Here is a 26,379-nt window from a genome sequence, read left to right as displayed (position 1 = left end):
TCTAATAAAAACGTTCAGCATAGCATTTTTTGTTTTTCGCTAGAAACGAAATTCCTGAGCCGAAAGCTTATGGTTCAGACATCTATCATTAAGCTCTCCATACGATAAACATTTTTTTTTTTTGTGCCGAACGGATTGCTATTCATCCCAAAAGACTCTTCAGCTGGATTGTCAAAGGTAGGCCCGATATCCCAGCAAAACAGAACAACTGACGCTTCACAAAGCCAGTCTTTCAGGGAAGACTAGCTATCATGACTAGTCTGAGGGGACGTAATTTAATGTTAATAATACACGGTGAGATATTATTTCGTCATGCAATACATCAATTACAGATGCAATTGTTGTAGGAATAATTTAAAGTGAAAATATCTGCATGTTATTCATTGTATTCAAGTCAATTGGTGGAGACAGAGATTCGTTTCGATTTCCAAAGACCACAATATCAGTTAAGTTACTATTTAAAGAATGACGAGGATGAAAAACAAGTCCCATATGCGTATGAAAGAAAAACCTTTTTATATCTGTCTTCACAAATTAGTAAATACAAAAGTTTCTACGAAAGAAACTGATTAAGGCAATGATATTTATGTTGGTGGGAAAAAGATCACGGATCAGATCACGCATAAGATATGCGAACGCTCGGCTGATAATTGGCCCTGAAGATTAAAAAGGAAGCTAAAAGACAATGCCATCATCCATATAGCAAATAAACAGACAGGGAAGGAAGCTCCGATCCAAATTAATCGCGTAGTGGATGGGAACAACTATTGCGGAAGAATTCCGATCACACTCAAAACTAGATTTTTTTTCTAAGGATCCTATGATTCCAAGGATTCTGATTTTACCACGTTTTCCAAGACCTTACAGGTTCCTGAAATAATATTAATCTACAACTATACTTCCTATCATGCGATATTCACCAACCAGCAACTATACTATACCGGTGAGCAAAATTAAAGGATAATTGACGAAAATTCCGGCATATATATATATTCTGAAAACTACTTAATGGAATGCAACGGAAAATGGAGCAAAACTTTTACTAACGGGTATTATACGAAATAAATGTCATATCACCTAGTAAAAGAGTAAAAATAGAAAAATTATGGTGGCAACAAAAAACACAATATTTGGTACGGTCACTAGGAGTACAAAACAGTGAATGTTGTTTAACAACATCGAATGATTATGCAGCACCCACATATTACCATTCCATGATCATAATTACATTGCTAATCATTTCCAACTGTATTAATGTCTACTTTCGTGCAAGAGCAGATCGCAGCTCTTGTCCTGGGAAGAGAGATGGCGTTGTGCTATAATACGTCCCAATATTGCCCAAGACAACTTCGACTGGATTCAGGTCTGGTGAATAATCAGTGATTTAACACATTGAGCCTCTAAAAGAGCTCTATTTGTTTGGACGTTGTCGTCTATTAGCCGGAAATTCTGTCTAACAGCTCTTTGGAAAACAGAACGCAGGGTTCGACAACTTGGTTTGAGCTATTGTCTGTTATCGATCTTCTGTCAGATCTTTTGTGCGGATGTTTAAAGACAATTGTACTCCAAATCAACAAACCACCGTCTAGAGCAGTGTTTCTCAACCGCCGGGCCGTGACATCAATCGTACCGGGCCGCGAGAATATATTCATTACCCTTTCATTTTTCAAAGTATTGTATTTTCACGAATAACTAATTGGTTTATTTCACTATTATGGTACATATTATTTTAGTTTTTCAGTCTAAAAATCATACAAAGGAAGATGAAAAACCCTCCTAGAGTTCCAGATCAAAGGCTTCCAGCCGCAATTGTAAATTATAAGAATTTGGAGGATTCCTCTTCCCCTTATCGCACTGAAAATCTTTCGTTTTGTTGCAAGGCCCAAAGGAAAGGAAACATGTCTTTGATCCTTCCCCCCCCCTCGAAACTAGTATTTTTAATTGTGATTTTATTCTTTTCGTATTTTTGAGTATCCGTCTTCATGAGACAAAAACAATACAGCAGGGGTGGGGAATGTTTTTTCATACTCTCCGTCCCTTTCCCCGAAAATATCCTACTGCTTCAGGGCTCTCTCTGTTGACAACCAGATGACCCTGTCGTTTGCGTGTCCACGGTTTGCTATTGTCGGCACCACAGAAAATGTCCTGAAGACAAACAATAATGCCATGAGAAAACTCGGCATCCCACGTTCCTTGGAAATTGGAAAAACATCTGTGCTTCTCGCCAAGCTGCATAACTTCAAAGGGGAATAATTGCGAGTGATTAGGAAAATTTCCGGGCAATAGAAAACCACCATCGACCATTGGACCCGTTTATTTATGGCCAGTGCTAAAAACCTCTTTACGATTTAGTATGTGTTCTCAGAAAAGAACGAAGTATTTCACATATGCGTGGCAAATCTCAGAGACTAATCAGTGAAGCACCATCCGTATACAGAAAATAGTGTGTTTTTGAATCGGTCATCAAGGTGCACATAACTACTGGTGATAACTCGAATACCGTTTTCTTTGCAAAAACGCAGTGAATTACGTTGCGAGAGTTTTCATTTTGATTTCTTTTCCAGAGTGTGGATAGGTTCACAAATCTTAATTTTTGTTAAAAAATAGAGATAAGTTTTAGAGTAGAAAAATCGCGATCAAAGTTTTGTAATTTATCAAGTTACACAATTTAACATAAGTATCTATCCTGAATATACCGAAAAGTGTTTCGCCCAAAAATGAACAATTTTCTGCTCTTCAGCGGACTTTTATGGTGAGTTACAATATAGACAATTTTTTTATATCATTGCCTTCTTTCTAGGTAAGATTAAATGCAAAGTTCGATTGTAAAATATATTTTACACTAAGTTATTAAAAAAGTGCTAATAAATAAGTGCTGCGTTGATGTCAGCTCAAAAATATTCCATTGCCTACTATGAATGAAAACTTCATATTTTTACACACTATGCGAAATTAGTCTGTAGAATTGAATATTAAGACGTCTCGATTGATTTGTGATCAATTGAATTTTTTAATAAGGTAGAGGCGCCGAAATGAAGAAAGCATTGAGGGGGCTGAAGGTTGCCATTTGTCCCGTATATACAGGCTCAAGCCCTTATGCAGGAGAGTGAGTGGAGCGTTGCATTGTATATTGATTATTGGTGGCTCAGCCACCTCGTAAAATATATTGGGGGCGCTCAAACAGCCTCAGTATCCAGGTTCCGGCGCTTAAGCAATGATGATGTTTACTGCAGTTGCTGATGAAACGCTTCGTTTATGTTTTGACTTCTGCACGTTATTAATACATTACCGGAAAAAAAAATGTTGCATCACTCCGCAAGAAAATAATGAATTCAATTCATTATAAACGGGTTTTAATTAATTAAAATAGATTAAATTAATTATTCAATTAAAGAAGGGGTTAATTAATTAATTGATTAAATGGGTTTTTAATTAATTAGCTCGCAATCAAAATGTAATTGGTTGTTTATTAATTATTAACTTTTGAACGAGTAAACTATTCCAGACCGGGCCGTAAGCTCACAGCAATTTGATTCACCGGGCCGCGGTTCCAAAAAGATTGAGAACCACTGGTCTAGAGGTGTCATTGACACACTATAGCGCGCCAAATACCCGGAATTCCGGAAAAAGACGCATAAAAATTTGGTTCACGTGTTTTACGGGACGCGTTCTTTCCTAGTTCCAAGAGAAAAAAAAAATAGAGAAAACCTCCCACACACTTTTTCATTTTTTTCTCCCTCTTTCTACTGTCTATCACAACGGCTCTCAAACTTTTGTCTACCGTGGCTCCCTTGCCCAATTCATAGTTCACATGCAGTTCCCCAGAATATAATTTGATATTTTCCCATATAAAAGAACCACTTCAAAGCATAAATATACACACAAATCAATATCTCTAGCTCGCCCCGACGCCTCAGACAAAGGTTGGCGACTGACACGGACAAACACTGGTCTATCATGATCACGCGTCCTTGAAAAGTTTTACTACTTTGAAGTTCAAATGAAGCATTTTACTGTACTATATTATATATACCCGGGGTTGTTGAAGGATAAGATGACGAGATATCTAGTCGAGTCTGAATGAGAGAGAGAGGGGCCGTATACTAAGTTTTCCAATTTCGGAGAGTTTCCCTCCTCCCCCTCCGGGTTACATACTGGAAATTACGGTACTTTCACGGCTGTCAACCTGACATGAATGAATGAACGCCAGGGTCTCTACCACCGGACTTATCCCGTTGCCGAGATCTCTTCCAGCCCAGCTTCGTGGCAGAGTCTGGAACAAAGTGTGTGTGTGCACCTAACAGTCTGAGTGAGTAGCTAGTGTTGTGTATGATATTTCAGTGCTGCCATCTATACTTCAAATGTGAGTGAAGTGTAATGATTGAATATTTGTAACGTTGTAGGCCTGTTGCTCTCTGTGGCGAGGCTTTTTAACGGGGAGATCGGCTCGCATTCGCGCCTTGAAGTTGGGAACCACAGAAAACAAACTTCAGCCGACCACCACTGTGGGGTTCGAACCCGGATCCTCGCGTCGCGAGTCCGTCACTATAACCACTCGACCACCACAGCGGCTGTCAACCGGCATTCAAACAAAGCGTCTATACGCGCGTAAATGTAAATTCACTTCGTTAATACAAGATTGCGAATGAGCATTTTTTGAGAAATCGTAAACGATTTTGGATCGCCCGTTCAAATTGTTAAAAAATTTCCGAGATCGTTGGGGGGGAAACCGAATCTGTAAAAACTACCTTGAATATCCAGTTTTGTCATCTAGCCACTATGTGGTCGTCACCGTTTCGCACCGCGAAAATCGGGGTGTATACACAGAATCGGCCTTTGAAGGGGCACAAGGATTTGTTCCACAAAAATCTTGTCATTAACAAGCAATAATAATTTTAAATTAACAGACAGTATAAGAATGTATTTTTTTTTCAATATTTTAATTTTATATAAAAATATTTTTAATTTTTGATCTTTTTGGGATCGTGCGCCCACATGCCCTCCTCGGATTTCACCTTTGGTGAAAATCCAGGTTTGCGGTACCCGCGATTGCGGAGAGGTAATTGGCTAAAACAGTTTTCCAACTTTGAGTTGGCTATTTCTTTGAAAAAAAAAAGAATCAAAGCTATGTTGACAGACGATCACACCAACCTACAACACACACACACAAATATGTATACATTAAATTTCAAATCCACACATAAGCAATTTGTAGGATAGATGAGAACACTAAACGCTGGACACGCATACACAAGCACACTGTGCTTATTTCACCGACACAAATCTGACATAGCTCTCATATACAGATGAAGAGGCATATTTATGGTTTTGTCGCCCTTCTCTCATTCTAGTATAATTTTCTTGACCACTTCTTCGAATTCGCCGTCCTGTTCAGTAACCTGCTTGGGTCACCCCACTTGTAAATATGCCCGTGTCTCGAAGGACTTCTTTTGGACTTCCTGCTTGCGTACTACCTCAGTCACTCTCCTGCTTGCATACTACCTTAGTCACTCTCCTGCTTGCATACTACCTTAGTCACTCTTATGTTCACATTCCCATTACCATGCTCACATAGCTCTAGGTCATTTCACTCTTTCTGTCATTCATATGCTTGCACACGCTTTAGGTCACTCTTTTGCTCATTCACGTGCATGCGCATCTTGTTTACTCGCCTTACCTTCTTCGAGAATATATGGGAATGAACAGAACCAGAGCGTTATCCTATAGCTAGAGATCGCCATCTAGCTATCGCGTTGACAGAGCACACCCGAAGCCGATTTTCGCAATAGTACGGTTGTACTTCAGAGATTCGGGCTTTTTTCTTGAAAATACAACTTTTGATTTTATGGAACTTAATCGATTGAAAAAAAAAATCCATCCACCAGTGTGGCTCCCCTTTTTGCCCTCCCCCCGCTCCAACGTCGTTGGTATTAAACACAATGTGGAAATATTCTACATGCATGTATTACGGTAAGAGCTAGACTGTGCTCTCAATGGATTTTCATTTCTACAAAATGTTTATTTCAATAATAGGCGCAGCAGCTGAAACGTGCCAAAAACGCTTAGATTTTTCGTTTTTTGACAACCTAATATTCAACCGGTTATTAAATGTATTGAAAAAATGAACGTGAATGATTCATTATCAAAAAATACGGCATTATTTCATACATTAGTTCGAGAGGATAATACGGGAGTCGCCGGGAAGTACAGAAAAGGTTGTCCCCCCCACCCAATCTTTGTTTTCTTACATATTTGTGAAATGAAAGTGTTATTCAACTTTTGCGTGGGAGAGGTATATTTCGTATAAGATATGGTGAAGATTGATAAGAGTTATAAGAAACTAATGTTTGTATATATAACGGTTTTAGAACTGATAACAGAAAGCAAATTAAAATTTGATTGGAACAGGAAGAGATAAGATAGAGGTTCGCCATTTCGTATATTATATTATTTTTTTTCGTATTGCTCGTGAACATTTGGGTTCAATCAAAACTTGGTTTTCCTCGAATGAGTTAAGGAAAACCCTAAAATACCCTCTTTATCTGGCAACTTTTACTCGTATATTTTTTCATGGGTGATGACATCATTTAGTTTCTACTTTTGAGTCATTTTCATATTGATCATACAACGTGTTGTTTTCATCAGGTGACCTTATTTACGTGTGTGCTAACACTTATTTACACACATCCTTATTTTATTATCAACTTGGCGTAAAACTTTTCTACCGGGATTCATTTTGTGTGTGTGAAACCTTCAGATGCGTGGGCATCGTGTCACTGAGAGACTAAACACATCGAGACCCAAAGTTTGAAAGCAAATCGGAAAAGATCCGTTCTCGAGGCGATAATCGAGAACAAACCAGTGAAGTTTAAGATTGATATGTTAACTGATTTGGGGCACGTTTTGGTTCCACTGCACTTGATTTTTATTGTGTCGTGCCACCAGCGAAATGCTCACACGCGTAGTTGATGCTTATTTTTAAAGGTCTCTGCTTCTTTCTTGTTGATGGACAAACATATTGCGTCTATACAGGGCCGCAACTAGAAACACAAATGTGCTGTCAGTCGGGCCAAGCCTGCATTTTGGCGCCTACCCTCGGTCGTCTGTGGGCCCCAAAGCAGAATGTTTTCCATTGTTCTGCGGTAAAAATTTCCATAATACTGTATATCGTGCCTCCGCAATAGCGGACACTCCCCGTTAGCGGCCAAAGGTTTTGGCCCCATGAGTTTCCGTTATCGAGAGGTTCTGCTATAGCGTTTTTCTACTATTTCCTTGAAATTCTTCCAGATTGTTCTCTAGCAGCACTGGCTGTTTTTCTTTCTTTCCCTGAAGGATTGCACTAAAGCATGGTCTCCCGAACTTTTTATTCCATCGCCCCCTTCTTCAGAAATTTTTTCCTCTCATCGCCCCCCAACTTAAGTAAGCCCATAGGATCCTATGTTGAATAAGTAGGTTCTATCGCCCCCTTGGATTATTCCATCGCCCACCAGGGGGCGATATTGCTCACTTTGGAAAACACTGCACTAAAGGATGGATTAATATCACTTATATTATCACACATGTTCCTCGTAAACATTACTGTGAGATAATGTTTACGACGGAGGGACTCAAAAAAAGTCACATTTTTTCCGAACGGTTGAACAAATCGTTCTAAAACCTCTTCGATTAGCAGAAAAATGTTAACAAATCTATATATGAAGCCTGTAGTGAGAATTTTAATTGTTCACTATATATTATTTGGCTAGACCGTTTTAAGAATAAGAAATTCTATGCAAAAACGTGTTAAACGTTATCAACTACTGTGAGAGCAATCAAGTTCACGACTCAAGGGGTGTCACGACCCCTGAAGTCGAATTTTCAAACATGACTTCAAAAATACTTCATTCAATTGCAAATAAAATACTAAAAATTTCATGTCAATCGGTTAATTTGTTCTTTCATAATAAAAGAAAGAAATGCTGAATTATAGTGTAAACGTATACAAGAAAAACACTTTGAACGCAATTTTCTCAGATTGCAGTTTCTGAGCTCATCCGTAAGATAAAAAAAACTACTGCCCCAAAAATTCTGAAATTTTGTAGAAATGTTTATTCGATATGTGTTAGTAAAATGAACCTCGAATTTAGCAACTGACTGGTGGAAAGTTCGTTTAAAAAGAAATACGATAAACATGTTGGTGTAAATCGAGAAGCTATCCATACTTAGAATAAGACAACCATAAGTATTCTTTATGGGCATTGTATAATATTTTATCATGTGTATATATTGTTTACAATTTGTGTTAATTGCATTTTCAATTGGGTTGCTGTTTTTTTTTGAAATATATGACATCCATATTTTTATGGGCATCTTTTTTCTCAGCCACCTCGTTGGGCATTTTACCTGTTGTGGCGTTGTATTTGTATTTATATAAGTATTTAAAAAAAAAATGTTGAATTTAGAGTTTTGAAATTTATATATTTTCTCAAACTTTAAAAATTCATGAAATTCTAACGAAACGTCTGATATTCACGTTCGAGGTTCATTTTACTGACACATGTTGAATAAATTTTCAGAAAAAAAATTCCCCCCCCCCCCAAAATTTCTAAAGTTTTGGGGCAATTTTTTTTTAATCTTACGGATGAGCTCAGAAACTGCATTCTGAGAAAATTACATTCAAAGTGTTTTTCTTGTATACGTTTACACTATAATTCAGCATTTCTTTCTTTTATTATGAAAGAACAAATTAACCGATTGACAATGAAGTATTTTTGAAGTCATTTTTGAATATTCGACTTCAGGGGTCGTGACACCCCTTAAGGCCTATTCATTCACTAATATTAGAACAAAAGGATCTAAAAGACGATTATACTGCAGATATAGAAGGGATTTTCTACAATTTATAATCTGACAGAGCAAAAAAATTAATTTAGTCCGTTATAATTACTTTTTTTTCGTGATTGTGAGCTCTCGCAGTGGCGTCGGAGCCGGAGGTGGTGTGAGTGTTCGAGCATCCACTGTAATTTATGGCATGGGTCTAAGCACCCACTGAATTGATTCAGAAATCAAAATTTTCTACGCAAAGATAAAGATGAGCATCCACAAGTTCCAAACATTTCCGACGTCCATGAGCTATCGCTATAATGGACCTCCACAGCACTACCTCAATAGTATGTAAGGGGCCGTTCAAGTATTATGTCAGCAAATTTGCCATTTTTGACCCCCCGTCAGTAAAATCTCGTCATCTGTGCCCCCTACCTCCTTAGTGGGATCAGAGATGTAAGCGCGAGGGGGGGGGCATAGGGGGCTCGTGCCCTACCCACCCCCAGACGATCAAAAATTTATTTTTTTTAATGAAAAAAATATTTAAAAAATAAAATTTCGAAAGAAAATACCTTTATATGTTATTATAATCAATTTCTGTTAATTTCAATGCTATTTGAAGAGTAAGAACTCAAAATTTCTTTTTAAACGAAATTTATTGTCAACTACCCTCTAAACCATATTATGGTAAACCCTTGGCCCACGGATCAAATGTGCCCCCAAACCTCATTTTGCAAAAATGAACTAAGCGGCACATTTACTGATCGCCCAAGTGACCTGTGGCAAAATTCCACAGCATTTAAGTGGTCCGCGGCACATTTTCAGATCGCCCAAGTGACCTGTGGCAAAATTCCACAGCATTTAAGTGGTCCGCGGCACATTTTCAGATCACAGTGACCCGCGACGGTTCCAGAACACTTAAACGATCCGTAGCACATTTAGAGATCCATTGAGTGCCATGTGGTGCAGTTTTAGAGCACTTAAGTGGCCACCAGTGCGGTTCTACATCACTCAAGTTAGAGGCCTTTCACACGGAGCGGATCCGGAAGAAGTTTTAACAATTGGAATATACTGCGCCTTTCAGACGAGCAGAAAAATCTCCGCACCTAGGAAATGTTCATGCGGGTCCGGACGTCGTCCGCATGTGTCAAAACCTAAGTGCGGGCTCCGCATCCGCTCATAGAAGTTTTGACAATAGGTTTATTCGGAGCTATTCACACGATGCGGAGCGAATTCGTCCGCATCTTTGGCTACTTTTTGAAGGTGATTTTTCCACGGAATTTTTTTAATTATTTGCCATAAATACCCTTAAAAACTCCATATGATGGTCCCTGCTCATTAATATAATGTACCTACATACGTCTATCCCTCCGTTTCCTTCTGAGATGGAGATATAGCAACTCTAACTGCCTTTTGTCCATATTTCACAATTTTATGCAATAAAACCTGTCAACAACGGTCACTGACGGGACCAAAATTATAAGCCGTTCTGTTCATTACGAATATTTAATTGACTACATACTTTAATAACTTTTAAATTTAATTTAAAAATTTTAATTTTTTTCTTTTTAAATTTTTAAAATTATTTAAAATTATAAATATCTGAAATATTATTTTAAATATTTGTTATTTTTTTAAATTTTTAATCTGTTAATTTTTTTAAACTTAAAAAAAAATACTTTTATTAAACAACGTTATCCACGTACGGTGTTCACTCGGGGCCGGATTAAGACGTTTGAAGACCCTAGCACTTGAATATTTTTGGTGGTTCCCCGATACCTACAAGTTTATTTTACTCGATATTCAGTCTATAAACTTAAAAAAATGAAATTTTATATTTCAGAAGTGAGACTAATCTAAGGATGGGATGTGACTCTAAAAGGTTTATGAAAGTTATTTTATAAAACTTGAAAAATGTAACCAATAAACACATCTGTTACATTCGAGAGAACTTAACTGATCCGCCTATTGGTTGCATTTTTCAAGTTTTATAAACGAACTTTTATAGTGTAATCCCAGCCTAAGACAGAATTGTGATGTGAATATTTCTAAGCACAGGCATTTTGAAAGTCTCTACCCCTTCCCTTTTTTACTACTTGAAAATTCTTTGATATCTCCTGAATTTTTTTTTCTTTTTTTTGGAACATCGAAAGTTTTGGATGTTTTTGGATTTGATTTTTCGAACATTGGATGTTTTTGGAGAGAATTTTTCTTCCGTATTTTTCCGAAAAGACGGATTTTTTTTTTTTCAAAATATTTGAAGACATTTTCTCCCATCGACTACTTGTGAGGATCGGAATGAAGACATCTTTATTCCCATATTCTATGTGGCTCTAGATCATAGTTTCCCAGACTTTTTGTTCCATCGCCCCCTTCTTCAGAGAAATTTTTCTCTCATCGCCCTCCAACTCAAGTGAACCCATAGGATCCTATGTTATACCCGTGGCTTCTATCGCCCCCTTGGACCTTTCCATCGCCCACCAGGGGGCGATATTGCCCACTTTGGGAAACACTGCTCTAGATTAAACCACCAAAGAATGCCTCTAGGCTGCCTATGGGCACTGAATCAGGGGTGAAGGAGAAAAATAATTAGAAAAATGGCGAAAAAACAGTTTTTATGCACGAATTTCGAACTAAAGATGCGGGCTATTCGTCCGCATCTACAGTGCTCGTTTGAAAGGGTATGCGGACCCGCATCCGCATCGTGTGAAAGGGGCCTTACCTGCGACACATTCTCAGATTATTCAAGTTATCCGCGGCATAATTGCGGATCACTTGAGTGATGCATGGCACATTTCCAGATCACTCGGATCCGCGAAACATTTAGAGATCACTAAAGTGGCTCTGTAGGGGAACTTATCAATAGGGGGAATGTTAGTTTAGGTGCCTACAAACTAGCGAAAGGTTTTCCTCGTTTTTGGCGCACCGAGTAAGATGTCATTAAGAATATTTTATAAATGGTGGTTGATGACGTATTCATCATCCACACTCCCACCCCCCTTTGTCATCAAAAGTCAGCAAATCGAACCTCCATCGATGCTGACGTAATACTTGAATGATCCTAAGATGGATGCTGAATAATAAGTTCTCAAATTCTGGTGTATAACTGCACACACCTCTATAATGCAAAAAACTAGGTATGCACTTATACCCTAAGTAGATATTCAAATACAGTAAAACAATACTCGATGTAACGACAAATCCCTCTACAACGATATTTTTTCACGTCTCGTTTCGAAATGCCTATAGGCAGGACCGTCTTAAGAGTATCATGGGCCCCCGGGCCAATTGATTTTTCAGAGGCCCTACCAAACAAATTCTCAAAAATTTCAACCACATCTCATTTTTGTGAGGCCCCTCTTCGCTTGAGGCCCGGGTGGGCCCATGCCTTAAGACGGCACTGCCCATAGGCCAGGTTCCAACTCCATCTTCAAGCAGGAAAGAAGCCGAATTGCTTCAGCATGAACGAAGTAGCACAACGTGAACCGATTTGCCGACGGCCGCTGCCTGTCCATGGTACGCAGTTACCAAGCCTCGCATTCGGAGAAGAACCTGCAACGAATTGGAAGTTATTTCATCGAAGCTGGAGCAACTACCTCACCCTCTGTCAACTGGACGACCAGCCGGAACAGTATCGAGTAGCGCTTTTTCTCTCGTGCTTAGATGACGACGCCATGCGACTCTACGATGTCTGAATTTCGTTTCCGAAGATGATCGAAAGATGTCCGAGATCTTAGAGAAGTTCGAAGCTTTCGCGATACAAAGAAACAGTTATTTTCCGGATATTATGCTGAGGTGAACTCGGAAAGAAAAGTCATCGCGTCTCCGCCGGGACTCGAACCCAGGCCTCCTCCAGCATGCTTGCCCGGTATGCAAGAGGGCCTGGGTTCGAGTCGGCGGAGACGCGATGACTTTTCTTTCCGAGTTCACCTCAGCATAATATCCGGAAAATAACTGTTTCTTTGATTCCCATCACAGACAACCCAAGATAATGGATCTTACACGGTCACAAGATCTGGTCACCTGGTGAAGCCTGAATCTGGCTGACTTACTCACAAATTATACGAAACATCGTTTTCTCCTAAAGCAAGGGTCTGTCCAGACTTTTTTGTAGGGTCGTGTTTTTGTGAAAATTTTCCTTAATTTGTGAAAAGGGTCATTAATTTTGTGAGAAATTTAATTTTTGTGGGAAGCTAGCTCTATCACAAAAGAAATGAAATGTCAAATTTATGGCTTCGTTATTTTTTTATTTTGTGGAGGGTCCGTTTTTTAGAACCGGAATTTTGTGAAGGGTCCATTTTTCAGATCCGGAATTTTGTGAAGGGTCCATTTTTCAGATCCGGAATTTTGTGAAGGGTCCATTTTTCAGATCCGGAATTTTGTGAAGGATCCGGAAAACGGAATTTTTTTTTTGTTGGACAGACCCCTGTAAAGGGAGGAAGATGTTGACGATTTTATTAATTTACTAGCCATAATACCCGGCGCTGCCCGGGTTTTCTTCAGTGAGGCTTTTTTGGATCACGTGATATCTCCCTCTTTCTTTGAGGGACATGCAAACCGTGTGTAAGTTAACCAATATGGCGACTTCCTACGCGACTCATGAAAGAAACAAATCTAGATTTAAAGAAACGTAGAAATGAACGTTTTTCTCCTTTTTTAAAGGGTCGCTAGATATTTCGATTCCCCCCCCCCCCCTGAAATTCCAGTTATCCATCTGCCTGTTTCTGCTTCAAAAAATGCTTAATTGTGCGTGGAAGCTTAAGCTGTGGAATTTCTTTGATGTACTTTACGGACCCATAATTAATTTTAAAAAGCCTAAACTATATGAATTTATGCAGTTCAATATCAAACGACAATACGGAGACATTAATTTTCATGCTTGAGAAAGTTGAAATCAATGTTATTTCATGGATATCCAACTCAAAAAAGTAGGTCCGGCTAATTACTTCATATTTAATCTCCTGGACTTCGTATATCTCTAAGCGAACTCAATATTTCAAAAATCGAGAACTCAATACAATTTTTTAAATTATTGATGTGACAAAAAACCCCACCAAATTTCCGCATTTCTACATTAAATTCGGCAATTTTAACACTGATTTCTATGAGGATCACCCTTTTCCTGACCCTCAAAGCGATGATGATGATTCTTATGACGTATATTCGAAAAGCCTCATTACTGGGAGGATTGAAAAAGTGGCAAACCATTATAAAGGCATAAACTATTATATATATACTAACAGGATTAAAGAAGTGACAAACCGTTGTGAAGGCATATACACGTCTGAAACGCATTGCTAGGGAACCACGGTAACCAAAGTAAACGTTCGGAAAGTGATTGTTGAGGCCCAAAAACCATTGTTGCCCGGCAGTTTTTCGCCAATTTGGGCCACTTGCCCTGCTCTGACGAAATTTTAAAGTAGCCTATCGTTCAAGTCGGGTCCCATTTGGTATATATGCAAAATTTGGCGACGATCGATCTAAAATTGTAGATTTGTATAGAGAACATACATACAGACACACAGACAAAAACCAATTTTATATATATAGATTATCATTATTAGTATTATAACGATGTCAACAGTGTAACATTCGAATCTCGGATCGGTTGTAATTGCCATGTATGTCTCTGCTGGATGTTTATTAAAAGTTTTTGTTAGGTTCTCGTTCGTAATCGTAGTATCGTATCACTAAACACCCGGGGCACCAGATCCTCATGCGCTTGTCTAGTTGCGGCCCTGCTCATGGAAGCTATATCTTCAGTTTAAATCTGAACGATTAGTCGTTCGTGTTACTGCAGAAATTCGAAATCTGTCGAACCGGAGGTTACAGCATTTTGCATTGACAATAGGGGTATTTGCCCAAGGACTCTCATGATTTTGGGCTCTAAGATTTAAACAATATATACAGTAAAATCGCGATCTCTGGGCTCCGTGCCGCTTGCTAAATCAACGGAGCTGTCATCAAACTAAGCGAAGTTTGTTGTCTATTTGACGATATTTACAGAGAAATGCGTTAATTTAGCCCAAGGAGGTAGCTAAAAGAATTTGCCCATAAAAATATGGATGTCAAATATAACGAAAATACCAACTATACATAATTACATAAGGTAATGACTATTTACCAGCGGAAAATGACATAATAAATACTATTCACATAATTTTCGTAACAATGTTTAGGTTCTTGGACTACCTTTTTCTGTAATAACTTTTTAAAACGTACAGTACATAACAAACATTTACAGTGAAACCTTTAAGAAACGGAACGTGAATAGACTAAAATAAATTCTCAATTCAGTTCCGCTTTGGTGCCACTTTTATACAGGTGAAAAAAAAGTTCAAAGAAATTCTCCACCATATTCTCACGAGGCTCCCATAAATTTCTCTGGCTCCATGACGTCACCGAATCATCGGAGCTGGCGTAAAACTTCGCTAAGTCTGTTGCTAATTTGGCGAGATTTACAGAGGAATGCGTAGTTTTCATTTTTGCTGCCCATTTACATGCGAAAAATGGCATTATAAATAAGAACTATTTGCAGGGCGCGAAGTAGCCCAGGTCGATAAGATACTCTCCTAAAGTACCAAAGGATGTTGAGAGGTGTCGCGAGTTCGATATCCGGTTCCTCCTTGTCAGAAACTTTCCTGACACAGAGGTACAACAGAAACGGCGACATGACCACAGAAAAAAGATTGCTATCGCAGGGAGTCCAACATTGAGGGGTTAACGCACCAGCCTATCGGTGAGTATAAAGATAGGCTGCCGTTCGGAAACGGCAATAAATTGTAGGTCCCGGTCTAATTAGCTCTCGTGTGCAGAAAATTGCCTCGTGACCGTGGTGCGACAAAAATGATCAATGACCAAACTATTTAAATATTGTTATGAAAATTATGTACATTCTTGGGGACTTCTTTTATTTTTTATGACTTTTTATTTTTTCTGTAATAAATTTTTAAAACGTACAGTACATAACTGCTCAAGCTTACCTGCCGCCCGGGTGCGAAGCCTCATATGCCGCCCCTAAAGGCGACGCTAGTGGAAGGCTGCCAGGGCTTCAGTGTCAAGGGGACCGCTAGATAAACCCGATTTTTTTTTCAGTAGGAAGCCACATATTGTCTACCGCGCAAAATGCAGATAACAGGTAATTTAATCCTTAAAACAGCACTTAATGTGGGAAGCCATCATCACTTATCCTGTGAAGATGATGTATAAAAAACGCGGTTATTTTTATTAAAAAATTTATTTCAAAGGTGTTTCTGTGGTATTCCAGAGACCAGACAAGTGAGATGCCGAATTTTTCCTTTGCTTCCGGTACATTCTGGAAAAAATGGGTGAGGAACCAAAATGCATAATTTCCCTTTTCATAGAATACAGGGGCGGCTCTTCGGCCATGCGGCCGCCACTCAAAGAGAGGTGCTAAGTCCATGGTGAATGGGTGAAAAAAGTTTCACATTGGCCAAAGAAAATTACTCCTGTCCGTTCTGGAGAGGCGCTAAATCCGAGATGAAAGGGCAAAAAAAAAAAGTTTTTTGTTAGGAATTGTTGGGATAAGTTATGAAGGAAGGGACATGACCCACAAGGGTAGGGCTGACAGGGCCCGGGTCTCTATCTTTACCATTTTTTTTCACGCTATAAATTATGCGTAGAAGGGTTACCCCATTTAATATCTGGTTTGGGGACCGCGAAAGATTCCAGCTTCCGGGCTGTAACGCAGGCTGTAGGGACTATGGGAGAGAATAGACAGGAGGCGCAAGAATCACAGATCCCAAATAGAGATTTTGACTCAAGCCGCCCGCTAGCTTACAATCTTGTTTCTGGTATTACGGTCGTAGGTCCTATCTATTTATTCCCTCAAGTTCAACATCTCCGTTGTCGTGGAATGACTCATAAAGGGGCCTACACACGTTCAGTTATGCCTGCACAGTTATACCTGCGCAGGCATAACTGAACGGTTCGATGCATCCACACCATTCAGTTATACCTGTGCAGGCGAAGCTTCTGGAACCGGTTCTAGGCAATCTGTGGGGATATTTTCATTCTTCGATCTCTGTCTTCGCGGTCTTTTGATCAGTTCGGATTTTTTCATAGTCTATAAAGTTCGGAATTTTCTAGTATGATTTCCACAGATGATGCTTTGGGTGTAGCATAGGCGGAGATAGACTTGGAAGTCTGGGGGGAGGCACGGTCATTATTGCTGGGGGGGGGGGGGCAAGATGATGATGATGTCGATTCATCTATACACTATGCATTAGATCTGTCGACTTCACCTTTGATGCTGGCTGAGATCGTATCTCCGCCCATGGGGTGTAGTTGGATTGGTTATGGCACTGAAAGTTATTAACTCAAAAAAAAAAGAAAAAAACGGGTAACGTAGTACAAAGATTGGTTTAAAAAAAGGCAACAATATTCGCACGTTAAATTATTACAGGAATTGAGATTTGCACCAAAGAATTATTGATTATTGATTGATTATTACAGATTGGCATAATTTTCTCAGAATGGATCAAGATACCTACTCAAAGCTTTTTTTTTTTTTTCAATTCCTTTCGGAAATTGCTTCGCAAACTGTTTGTTTTTTTAACAACACTGTCTCTGTTCGCTAGAGGATCTATTTCCACACCAATCTCTCATAGCTATCATCTTTCTTAATTTTGTTGTAGTAATCTTTAGTTTTCACCTGCCACAAGCATTTCTTATTCCTATACATTTCAATGAATTCTTCCAAACATTCGCGCTGCCCGTTTAGAAGATCACTCGTCATTATAAACCTCGAGTCGTGAAAACTAAACTGAACTCTGAACTAAGCTCTGGTGGAGTGTTGAAATTGGTGTTTCCCAAAGTAGGACTATTCAGGCTATGAATGGACACAAGGGGGTGTTGGGGGGACGAGAGGAAAACATCAGTTTTCGAAAACTCAGACCATTTTACCAAGGAAGCCTTTGTAAATATATACCTCTCATAATGACCGATTTTCATCACTTAAGTAAAAGGCACTACTGCCTACTCATGCTTATCAAGAATGCTATCCATATCTACAGTGATTATGACAATATAGGCAATAAAAGATAAATTTTGGTATTACAATCGACGCTCCATATAACGACACCTTCGTCCCGTCGAGAATCGACGTTATATTTGGAGCAAGGTCGTAGCGAGGGGGAGACTTGGGGGTGTGGTCGGGCCTGATTGGGACGGTCGTTATATAAGTAAAACGTAAAACATTTGGGACTTACCCTACCAGTCTTTGTCGCTATAACGTGAAGTTGTCATAACGAGCGTCGACTGTATCTTCGAAAACAAGCATCGTTTCTCCTCTGAATATACAGATAGGGGGATACATGCTCCTTCAGCATCGTATGATAGTATTTTCTTTTCGCGATAGCGTCGATTTGAAAAAAATAATTTTTTTGACTTCAAAATTTTTACGGTAACTTACGTAGTGTTTTTCCTTGAAAGAAAACTGCATTTTCACGCGACCTTTTACGATTAATTCAACTCAATTAGAAATTGACTTATTATTAAGCATAGTATGTATATTAATAGTATTACTCAATGATATAATTATATTATCAATCGTATATCTCTCTCAAAGAATTTTTCGATTGTTTTCTTACGTTTAACTAGCGTAATTTCATCTGAATTTTTTTCTTTCAATGTTTGAGCTGAAAATTGAAATTCGTTGCAATCTGATGAGATGTGTCCAAAAAACAAATTCAATGAGATTCATTAAGAATTACATGTAAAAGAAAATAATAAATTGCAGTGATTTTTGTCCTGTTGATGCTTGCTGGTTTTCGGTCTAAAAAGGAGTTAGGAATCCTGCGTTTGAAATTGCAAACAATTGCAAACATTAACTAAATCGTATAAACACCTGCTTGATTTCTAAAGGAAGTACATGTGAAAGAATACTAAAATAATCCGATGTCGCGGGGCCCCTAAAATCCTAAGAACCCTGGTTAAAAACCTCTTCTCTAAATAATCAATAAACAATTAATAGTAATAGCACATTATTTGAATATAGAGTTTGTGTGTTTCGGTGCATAATTTCGGGCAAATTTATTGAAAAGAGTGATTTCAGAAACAAAATTGCGATTTTTAACAATGGTCGAAATATTTCTAAAATTTTATTTCGATTTTTTTATTCGATATGAAATTGTAAGAAAATATCGTGAAAATTACGCCATTAGAAAAATTTCTTCTAATTAAATGGAATCCCTCTCCAAAACATGTTATTCAGTTATTATTGTTCTATTACATTATCAGTGAAAAAAGAAGAGGGAAGAAAGTAGGGCGAATATAAGAAAGCGGGAAAAAATAACTGCACAGTTATACCTGATGGCCCATACACACGCTCAGTTATACCTGCGCAGGCATAACTGCACAGTTATACCGAATCGAAAAACCATTCCCTTCAGGTCGCCTGTGCAGGTCAACTGACGGCCCCTACACACGCTCAGTTATGCCTGCACAGTTGGACTGTACAGGCATAACTGCGCAGGTATAACTGAGCGTGTGTAGGGACCTTAAGCGGGATGCCATATGAGAATTTTCACTGAGTGAAATTTTCAAAACACTTTGAGTCTACGCAGCCGCCCCTTACAACCTGCCGCCCGGGTGCAACGCACCCCTTGCACCAAGAGGTTACAAAATATAAATAGGAGCGGTGTTTGGTATTAAAATGGTGTTTTTGATGATATGGTGGGGTAGGAAGTGAACATTTTTATAGAACTCCGGCCTATCCGGCTTTTCTGTTATCCGGCCCGCCTTCCGTCACATTAGGTCGAATAGTCCGGATTCTACTGTATTCACTGACCAAACAAACATACAAACATTTTTTACCTTATTTGCAGGGGTGTCCCTTATGTAATTTTCAGTTCTTTTTTGAATATAAATTTTCTAGAAAATCGAGGTTCATTCAAGCAGCACTTCGCCCTCGGGATTATGCGAGGGTGTGTCGCTACACCGAGCCCCGCGCTTCAAATGGGCGCTCGAACGCACGGTGATGGAAGTTTAAAAATATACTTTTATCAATTACAATATGTGTTGTGCTATACTATGAACTTTCATACGCCTGAAGTATACTTATAGTATAAGCAGTGGTACCCAACCTGCGCTCCACAGAGCTCTTAGGTCTCTATGTGCATTTCCCAGAGGCTCTGTGGCCACTCTAAGAAAATAAAGTAAATACGTTACAACTGTTAGAACGGTTGCACGCTGGAATAACTTCTGGCGTCCGGCCTTCTATTCACTGTGACGCAGATTTGCATACAGCTTCTTCTTCTCCAGGTTACATTTGTTTGCATGGTGTTATTTTTCTCCCGATAAATTTCAACAGGAATGCCGTTTTAACGTTTGCGGAGCGGCCATTTCATGTTAGACCATGTATTCTTTGATGACAATTGTTTGTATTGGTGCGTACTACCACCTTTTAAGTTTTTCCCATCTTTTCTAAACCACCCTGTATAGGAAGGCAATTACAAAGCCCTTAAGATTTGTGGACCCAGGGCACGTGCCCCGTTTGCCTATGCGAGAAACAGGCTTTGTATGAAAGTTCCTGCATAAATTACGAAACAAAGTCCACGGCCCTCACATCCTGGATCAGAGTCTCCAGGAAAACGGAATTAAAAGTTGTAAAAATAAATAACGATACGATTCATTTCGGGCACCAAAACTGGAACTGTGGTACCCCTCCCCCATGAGGAGGTTATTGGTAAGCCCGTCCAGCCAGGGCTGCGACTAGATGGCTGGCCAGCCGAGGCACGCGCGAATTTGGCGTCTCATTTTAATGTTGAAGGAGAGGTTAAAGGGCAAAATTTGCGCCTCCTCTGGTTCGGGCCCGGCCACCAGACCCGCCTGATCTCCCTCCCTCCCCATTTGCGGCCCTGCGTCAAGCACCCCTAATCCAGGGCCGTCTCAAGCGCATCATAGCCCCCGGGCCAAGTGATTTTTGGTGCCCTAAATGGCAAATTCCCGAAAAATTCAACTACTTATTTTTCTGAGGCCCCTCTTCTCTTGAGGTCCCGGGCCGTGGCCGGGTGGACCCATGCGTTAAGACGGCATTGCCCTAATCTCAAAAATCAGTTTTCCAAGCTTTTTGATTCATTGCCCCCTTCTACAGAATTTTCTTTTTTCTCATCGTTCCTAACTCATGGGAGAAATTTTTGTTACCTCTGGTCTGCCCCCCCCCCCCAAGTCGCGGTCTCGCATGTACCGCCCCCCCCGGACCATTCCACAGGGGCGATACTGCCACTTTGTTAAACAACGCTCTAATTATATGTCAATCAAAAAAAAAAGCATTTTCGGTTTTTCTAATACAGTAAACCCCCCCCCCCCTGATGCGGTCCCAACGCATGGGCCCACTCGGGTACTGGCCGGAGAAGGGGGGGGCCTGAGAAAATTATATCTGGTTGACATTTTTCAAGAGTAAGCATGTAAATTTGCCAGGTAGGGTCTCAGAGAAATCACTTGGCACGGGGGGCCTATGAAAGTCTTAAGACGGCCCTAGATGCGGTCACCCCTTTAAGACAAATTATATATTTTCCGGTTTTATAATAAAAGTATGCATTTCAAACAACTCCTCCCGTAACTGACGGTCACCCCTCTTTTACGGACAATTTTTTTTTTTTTTTGTCCTGCCGGTGACCGCAAAACAGCTTTTACTGTATATTTACATGTTTAACCGTTGTTTAACGTAGCTCTTTAAAGGATGGCCAGAGAACATGAATACATTGAAACCTCTCTCCTTCGGGCACCGATGGGACCAAAAAAAAAAAAAAAAATTCGTCCGTAAAAGAAGGGTGGCCGTTAATCAGGGGTTTGGAAAGCATAGGTTTATATGCACGGAGGAAATTATTTTTTGGCCGTTTTACTGTATTGTGAAAAGAACAATGTAAAAATGAATAACTAAGAGAAACTCACGTGTATGACAAAATGAAAATATTCCATAAACAATGGTTAATGACAAGACGAATAACATGGTGATGATGATTCAAAGCTCCGAAGTTTCATTTCTGACATGCAAAACACAATTCACAACATCAAGTGAAAAAAAAAGAAGCAAAACAGTTTGAAATGAGCTGCGGCGACCTTTGTACGGACCTTCAAGTTGCTAACATAAACATTTGTACGAAGCAAAAACTTAAAAAGATGATAAGAGTATTAAAAGAAAAGAACAACAAGATTGCACGGTGATCATTATCATCTTTAATAAGACCGCGGACGGCTCATGCCTCCGCTCACTTTAAACCACCGCTCGCTCCAATAAAGACACTTCTCTTTGTTTACTACTTTCTTCTTTTATTATCGCGTCTCACTTCGATTGCGATTAAGACGCGATTCCTTCCTCTACGATGATCGATTTTACGTTGTATCAATCGTGACCATATATCACATAGAAAAATACAGGAAGTGCAACATATGACTAACATATAGTGACCATACGTCCCGTATCTCCCCGGGCAGTCCCGGTATTTTTTGTTTTTCTGACCATCCCGACTTTTTGGGAAAAGTGTCCCGTTTTTTGCACGAAGCCTACTTGAATTTTCATTCCATATTGAAGTCAAAGATTGAAATTATTTTTCAACTCAGAAATTATATTATGATGATAATATTAATCTATCAGCTATAAATAAGAATATTAATCTCCCACATTTGTCTTGGTGAACCTTTTTATCGTGGAATTCATTTTAATCCACTGCAATTTGCAGTAATGCATCATTTCCCGCCATTGTGATTTTCCCGTAATTTCAGCAATATTTGGCAACTTTGCTTAGTTTTGGCGCCGTTTTTGGCAATGATTGGCAATATCCCGTATTTCGAATCCCAATTTCACGTATTTCTCTCGAGGAAATATGGTCGATATTTTCTCTCTTTGAGGGACATTCAAACCCTATCCAAGATAATCAATATAGCAACATCCTGCGCGGTTTGAAAGAAACAAGTCTAGATTAAAGAGACGAAAAGAATCTTTTTTTCTTTTTGATGGGCGCTAAATCTCTCGAAAATTTCTTTAAGGTTCAAGTTATCGATCTGCCTGTTTTTGCTTCAAAAATGCTCAACTAAGCCTCGGAATTGAGGCCTCGGAATAAGCCTCAATGAGGCTTTTCTGATCACGTGATATTTTCCTATTTCTTGAGGGACATGGAAACCGTATAAAAGGTAACCAACATGGTGACTTCCTCTGCAGCTCATTAAAAGATTGAGAGAACAATGCCAATTGAAAGAACTGCGCCAAACAATGACAAACCAGGTGCAGATCCGGAGAAATGTGTTGGGAGGCGATTCATTGTGTAGGTTCGTATGATTGCTCTGTAAAATACGGGACACGGCAATTTTTTTCTATATCATTCAGCTCTCGGTTGGAGTGATCGTCCCCATCGCCCCTCTCTGAATCCTTGCTGTGACAAGCGGTACAATGACTTGTGGTAGATTTTGTTACCCATGTTGCATCACGTGTAAGCCTACTACATTACAACCCTCCTGTACCCTCGAATGGTTGATAGTACATATCGCAGAATTTACTTTTGGTGAAGTGCTGTTTTGCCCTCATTAAAAAACACTCTACTGCCTTTGCTATTGCGATTCGCCACAGATTCTATGACCAAAAAATGCTTGTGCAGGTGTCTTTTATCGCCTCTTAAAATTTGTCCCCGGAATTCAGAATTACCCTGTATATAAACGTCTCAAAGTGTGCTGAAATACTATGAGTTGGGTATCCATCACAAACAAGCCGGTGTTACACTATAAACGTTCTTTGACAAAGATCTTTCAAGTTCGACTGAGAAAATATGATAGTGTAATGGTTAAGTTTCATAAAACACGTGCTTTGTCAAAGTTAGCTTCCTTATCCACTATTGATAAAAGATTTACGTTGATGTACTTTCTATCCTGCAGTTTCAACTGCTGAAGACTGCATACATATTTTTTGATTTGATTAGATAGTTAAAGTTTCATAGATCCAATAATAAAGTTTTAATTTTTTCCATCTGCATGTATGAGACAAAAACGAGCTGACCAAATCACAAATGAATGGTGACACCTGCTAACTCGACTGGGTTGTATCAACACCAGCCATGGTATACTAAAAAGTTGATGTTGGTTGAGTACAATTTATCCAACTATGAAGCTGTTCATTTTAGCCTTGGATCAATATCTGTCTTTTCTAAAACACTCCTTCGTGTTTTAAGAACATATTTTTGGATTGCACAGTATCTGGAACGAATTAAATGATTTCCCATAGAAACACACTGGAAATCGAATTTCGACTTAGGCCGGGATTACATTATAAACGTTTGATAAAAGATCTTTTACAAAACTTGAAAAATTCACTCGAGATTATGACTCTTAAAATGAGAAATCTAACATTTTAACATACCGTAATCGTAAATATATAAATAGAAATACAATATAACATGTCTAATCTTTATAAAAGCTATCGTCTGAAACATATGTGATTGTAACCCTCTTTTAAGTCCCTTAGGGTCACAAGGTGTTTGTATTTATGTGTTTTTATGTTTGTACCTATGTGTATGTTTGTATGTATTTGTACAGTATATATGCCTATGTTTTGTGATTTGTTTATTAAAAAAAAAATTCAACCAATAAGGTTATCGGTTACATTCGAGCAAATGCTACCAATGCCCTTATAGGTTGCATTTTTCAAGTTTTCAACTTTTATGAAAATTTTTATGGTGTAATCCAGGCCTTATGAAGATTTCGGCTAACGAACGTGATTCCGGAACCAATTATCTTTGTTATCCGAGGTATTACTGGAAATGAATATCAGAGATTTGAATTTCTCATGAGCTATTTATCATCTTACCAAAGCCTTCTAGTTGTATCTAGGAGGCTTTGTTCCAAGGCCGGTATTACACTTTTTAAAAGTTTGATAAGAGATCTTTTACAAAACTTGGAAAAAACCAGTAAGCCTATTGGTTACATTCGAGCGAATGTAATAAATCGGCTTATTGGTTGTATTTTAAAATTTTATAAAAGATATTTTTTTTATCAAATTTTTATAGTGTAATCCCGACCTTACTCACGCATTCTTCTTTTACTTCCCATTCTCTGAAATCGAAGCCATTACAATGAATGCAAATAATAAATTTGCTACAGCAAAGTTCAAGGACGCGGTAACCCAAGTCGATAAGATACTCGCTTAAAGTAGGCCTACTCAGATATATGATTCATGTTGCAAGGGGTTGCATAGTTGCTGTCTCTCCTGATATCAACAAAAGAATTCCACGTTTCTGAGTGCAATATTCACCGAGGTATTCTCGAATTCGACAAACGGAGGAAAAAGTTGGGAAAAAAACAGCATTAAATGTGGGAAAACCGTTTTACCCACACTTAATGCTGTTTTTTCCCCCAACTTTCCTCCGTTTTTCAAATTTGAATATGTCAGTAAATATTACACTTACAAACGTAACGCGGAATGTTTTTGTTGGCATCAGGAGAGACAGGGCAACAACTTTCTGATTGGGTTTTTGGACACACGGGATGGTATAAATAGTTATTTTTTTTTATTTTAATAACTATACAACCCTTCGCAACCTGAATGACATATCTGAGTACTACACGTTATTTGGATACTTCTTCTAATTGGAAGTATACCTCTAGTAGTAGAGGAGCATAATGCACAATAAACAGTGCCGTTTTAACGCATGGTCCATCCGTACTCGGCCCGAGGGCCTCAAGGGAAGAGGGGCCTCACAAAAATGAGAACTGATTGAAATTTGAAATTTTCAAGAATTTTCCAGATAGGGCCTCAGAAAAATCACTTGGCCCGGGGCTTCATTATGATCCTAAGACGGCCCTGACAATAACATATTCCGTGGGGTTTTCAGGAAGGGAAAGTGCGACTATGGGAATCTCTTTATTGTATGCCACGTAATGATGTAGTACCGGGTGTTTAACTTCAAATTGTGTAGTTTGCTTTTTATGACGTCGTAAATCCAAGATGGCCGCCATACGATGGACCATAATGTATCCCATGGGATTTTTTGTGAAGGGAAGGTTCGACTATGCGGAATATTTTTATTGTATGCGACATGATGATATAGTACCACCTGGTGTTTACCTTCAAATTGTGCGGTTTGGTTTTTATGACATCAATATCAAAACTGACCGAACTGAGTCTGATCAAACGTATTTCTGGGCGAAGATAAAATAAGTTAAATTAAAATTGTGTAAAACAACTTTCAAGAAAGCACCGACAAAAGTAGGAGAAATAATTGTACAACTAAAGGCAGATAGATCACCGTCTACACGTTTGCTTGTTGTGTCAAGAAGTTGACCTGATATCAATCTGAAGGAGTCACTGGGTACTCATGAATTCTCTGCTGTTCCACTTTCAATATTCGCTTTGGATGGTACACAGTTATTGTGTGCCAATAAATCTGAATTGATGAAACTATTAAAGGATCGAGCCACTTCTACTGGTGAAGTGGCATACGACATAACTGATACCTTACAGCCACCAGCAAATCTAACTGATCACACTTGCAGTTCCTGATGGTATGGCATAATTGCAAGCCATGAAAAAACCATCTAGTGTTAAAACCTGTAGCGATCTTGCAAATG

The 26,379-nt window shown here is 39.0% G+C and overlaps 1 protein-coding gene across 1 annotated transcript in view; it reads right to left on the bottom strand.

Moving 5' to 3' along the window:
• The window catches only part of LOC149067547 (uncharacterized), an 80,155-nt gene extending 58,074 nt beyond the window's left edge, over positions 1-22,081 (bottom strand). The window contains exon 1 of the mRNA XM_089252427.1: positions 21,718-22,081. Coding sequence (XP_089108553.1) covers positions 21,718-21,775 — 58 coding nt within the window. The 5' untranslated portion in view covers positions 21,776-22,081. The remainder of the gene's footprint in view (positions 1-21,717) is intronic.
• Between the last annotated feature and the right edge of the window lie 4,298 nt (positions 22,082-26,379).

Source organism: Pholcus phalangioides, unplaced genomic scaffold (assembly GCF_987345545.1).
Source record: "Pholcus phalangioides strain wild (caught in Gottingen) unplaced genomic scaffold, Ppha-v1.0 ptg000029l_1, whole genome shotgun sequence".
Classification (NCBI taxonomy): domain Eukaryota; kingdom Metazoa; phylum Arthropoda; class Arachnida; order Araneae; family Pholcidae; genus Pholcus; species Pholcus phalangioides.
This window is presented reverse-complemented; position numbering and strand designations above follow the sequence as displayed.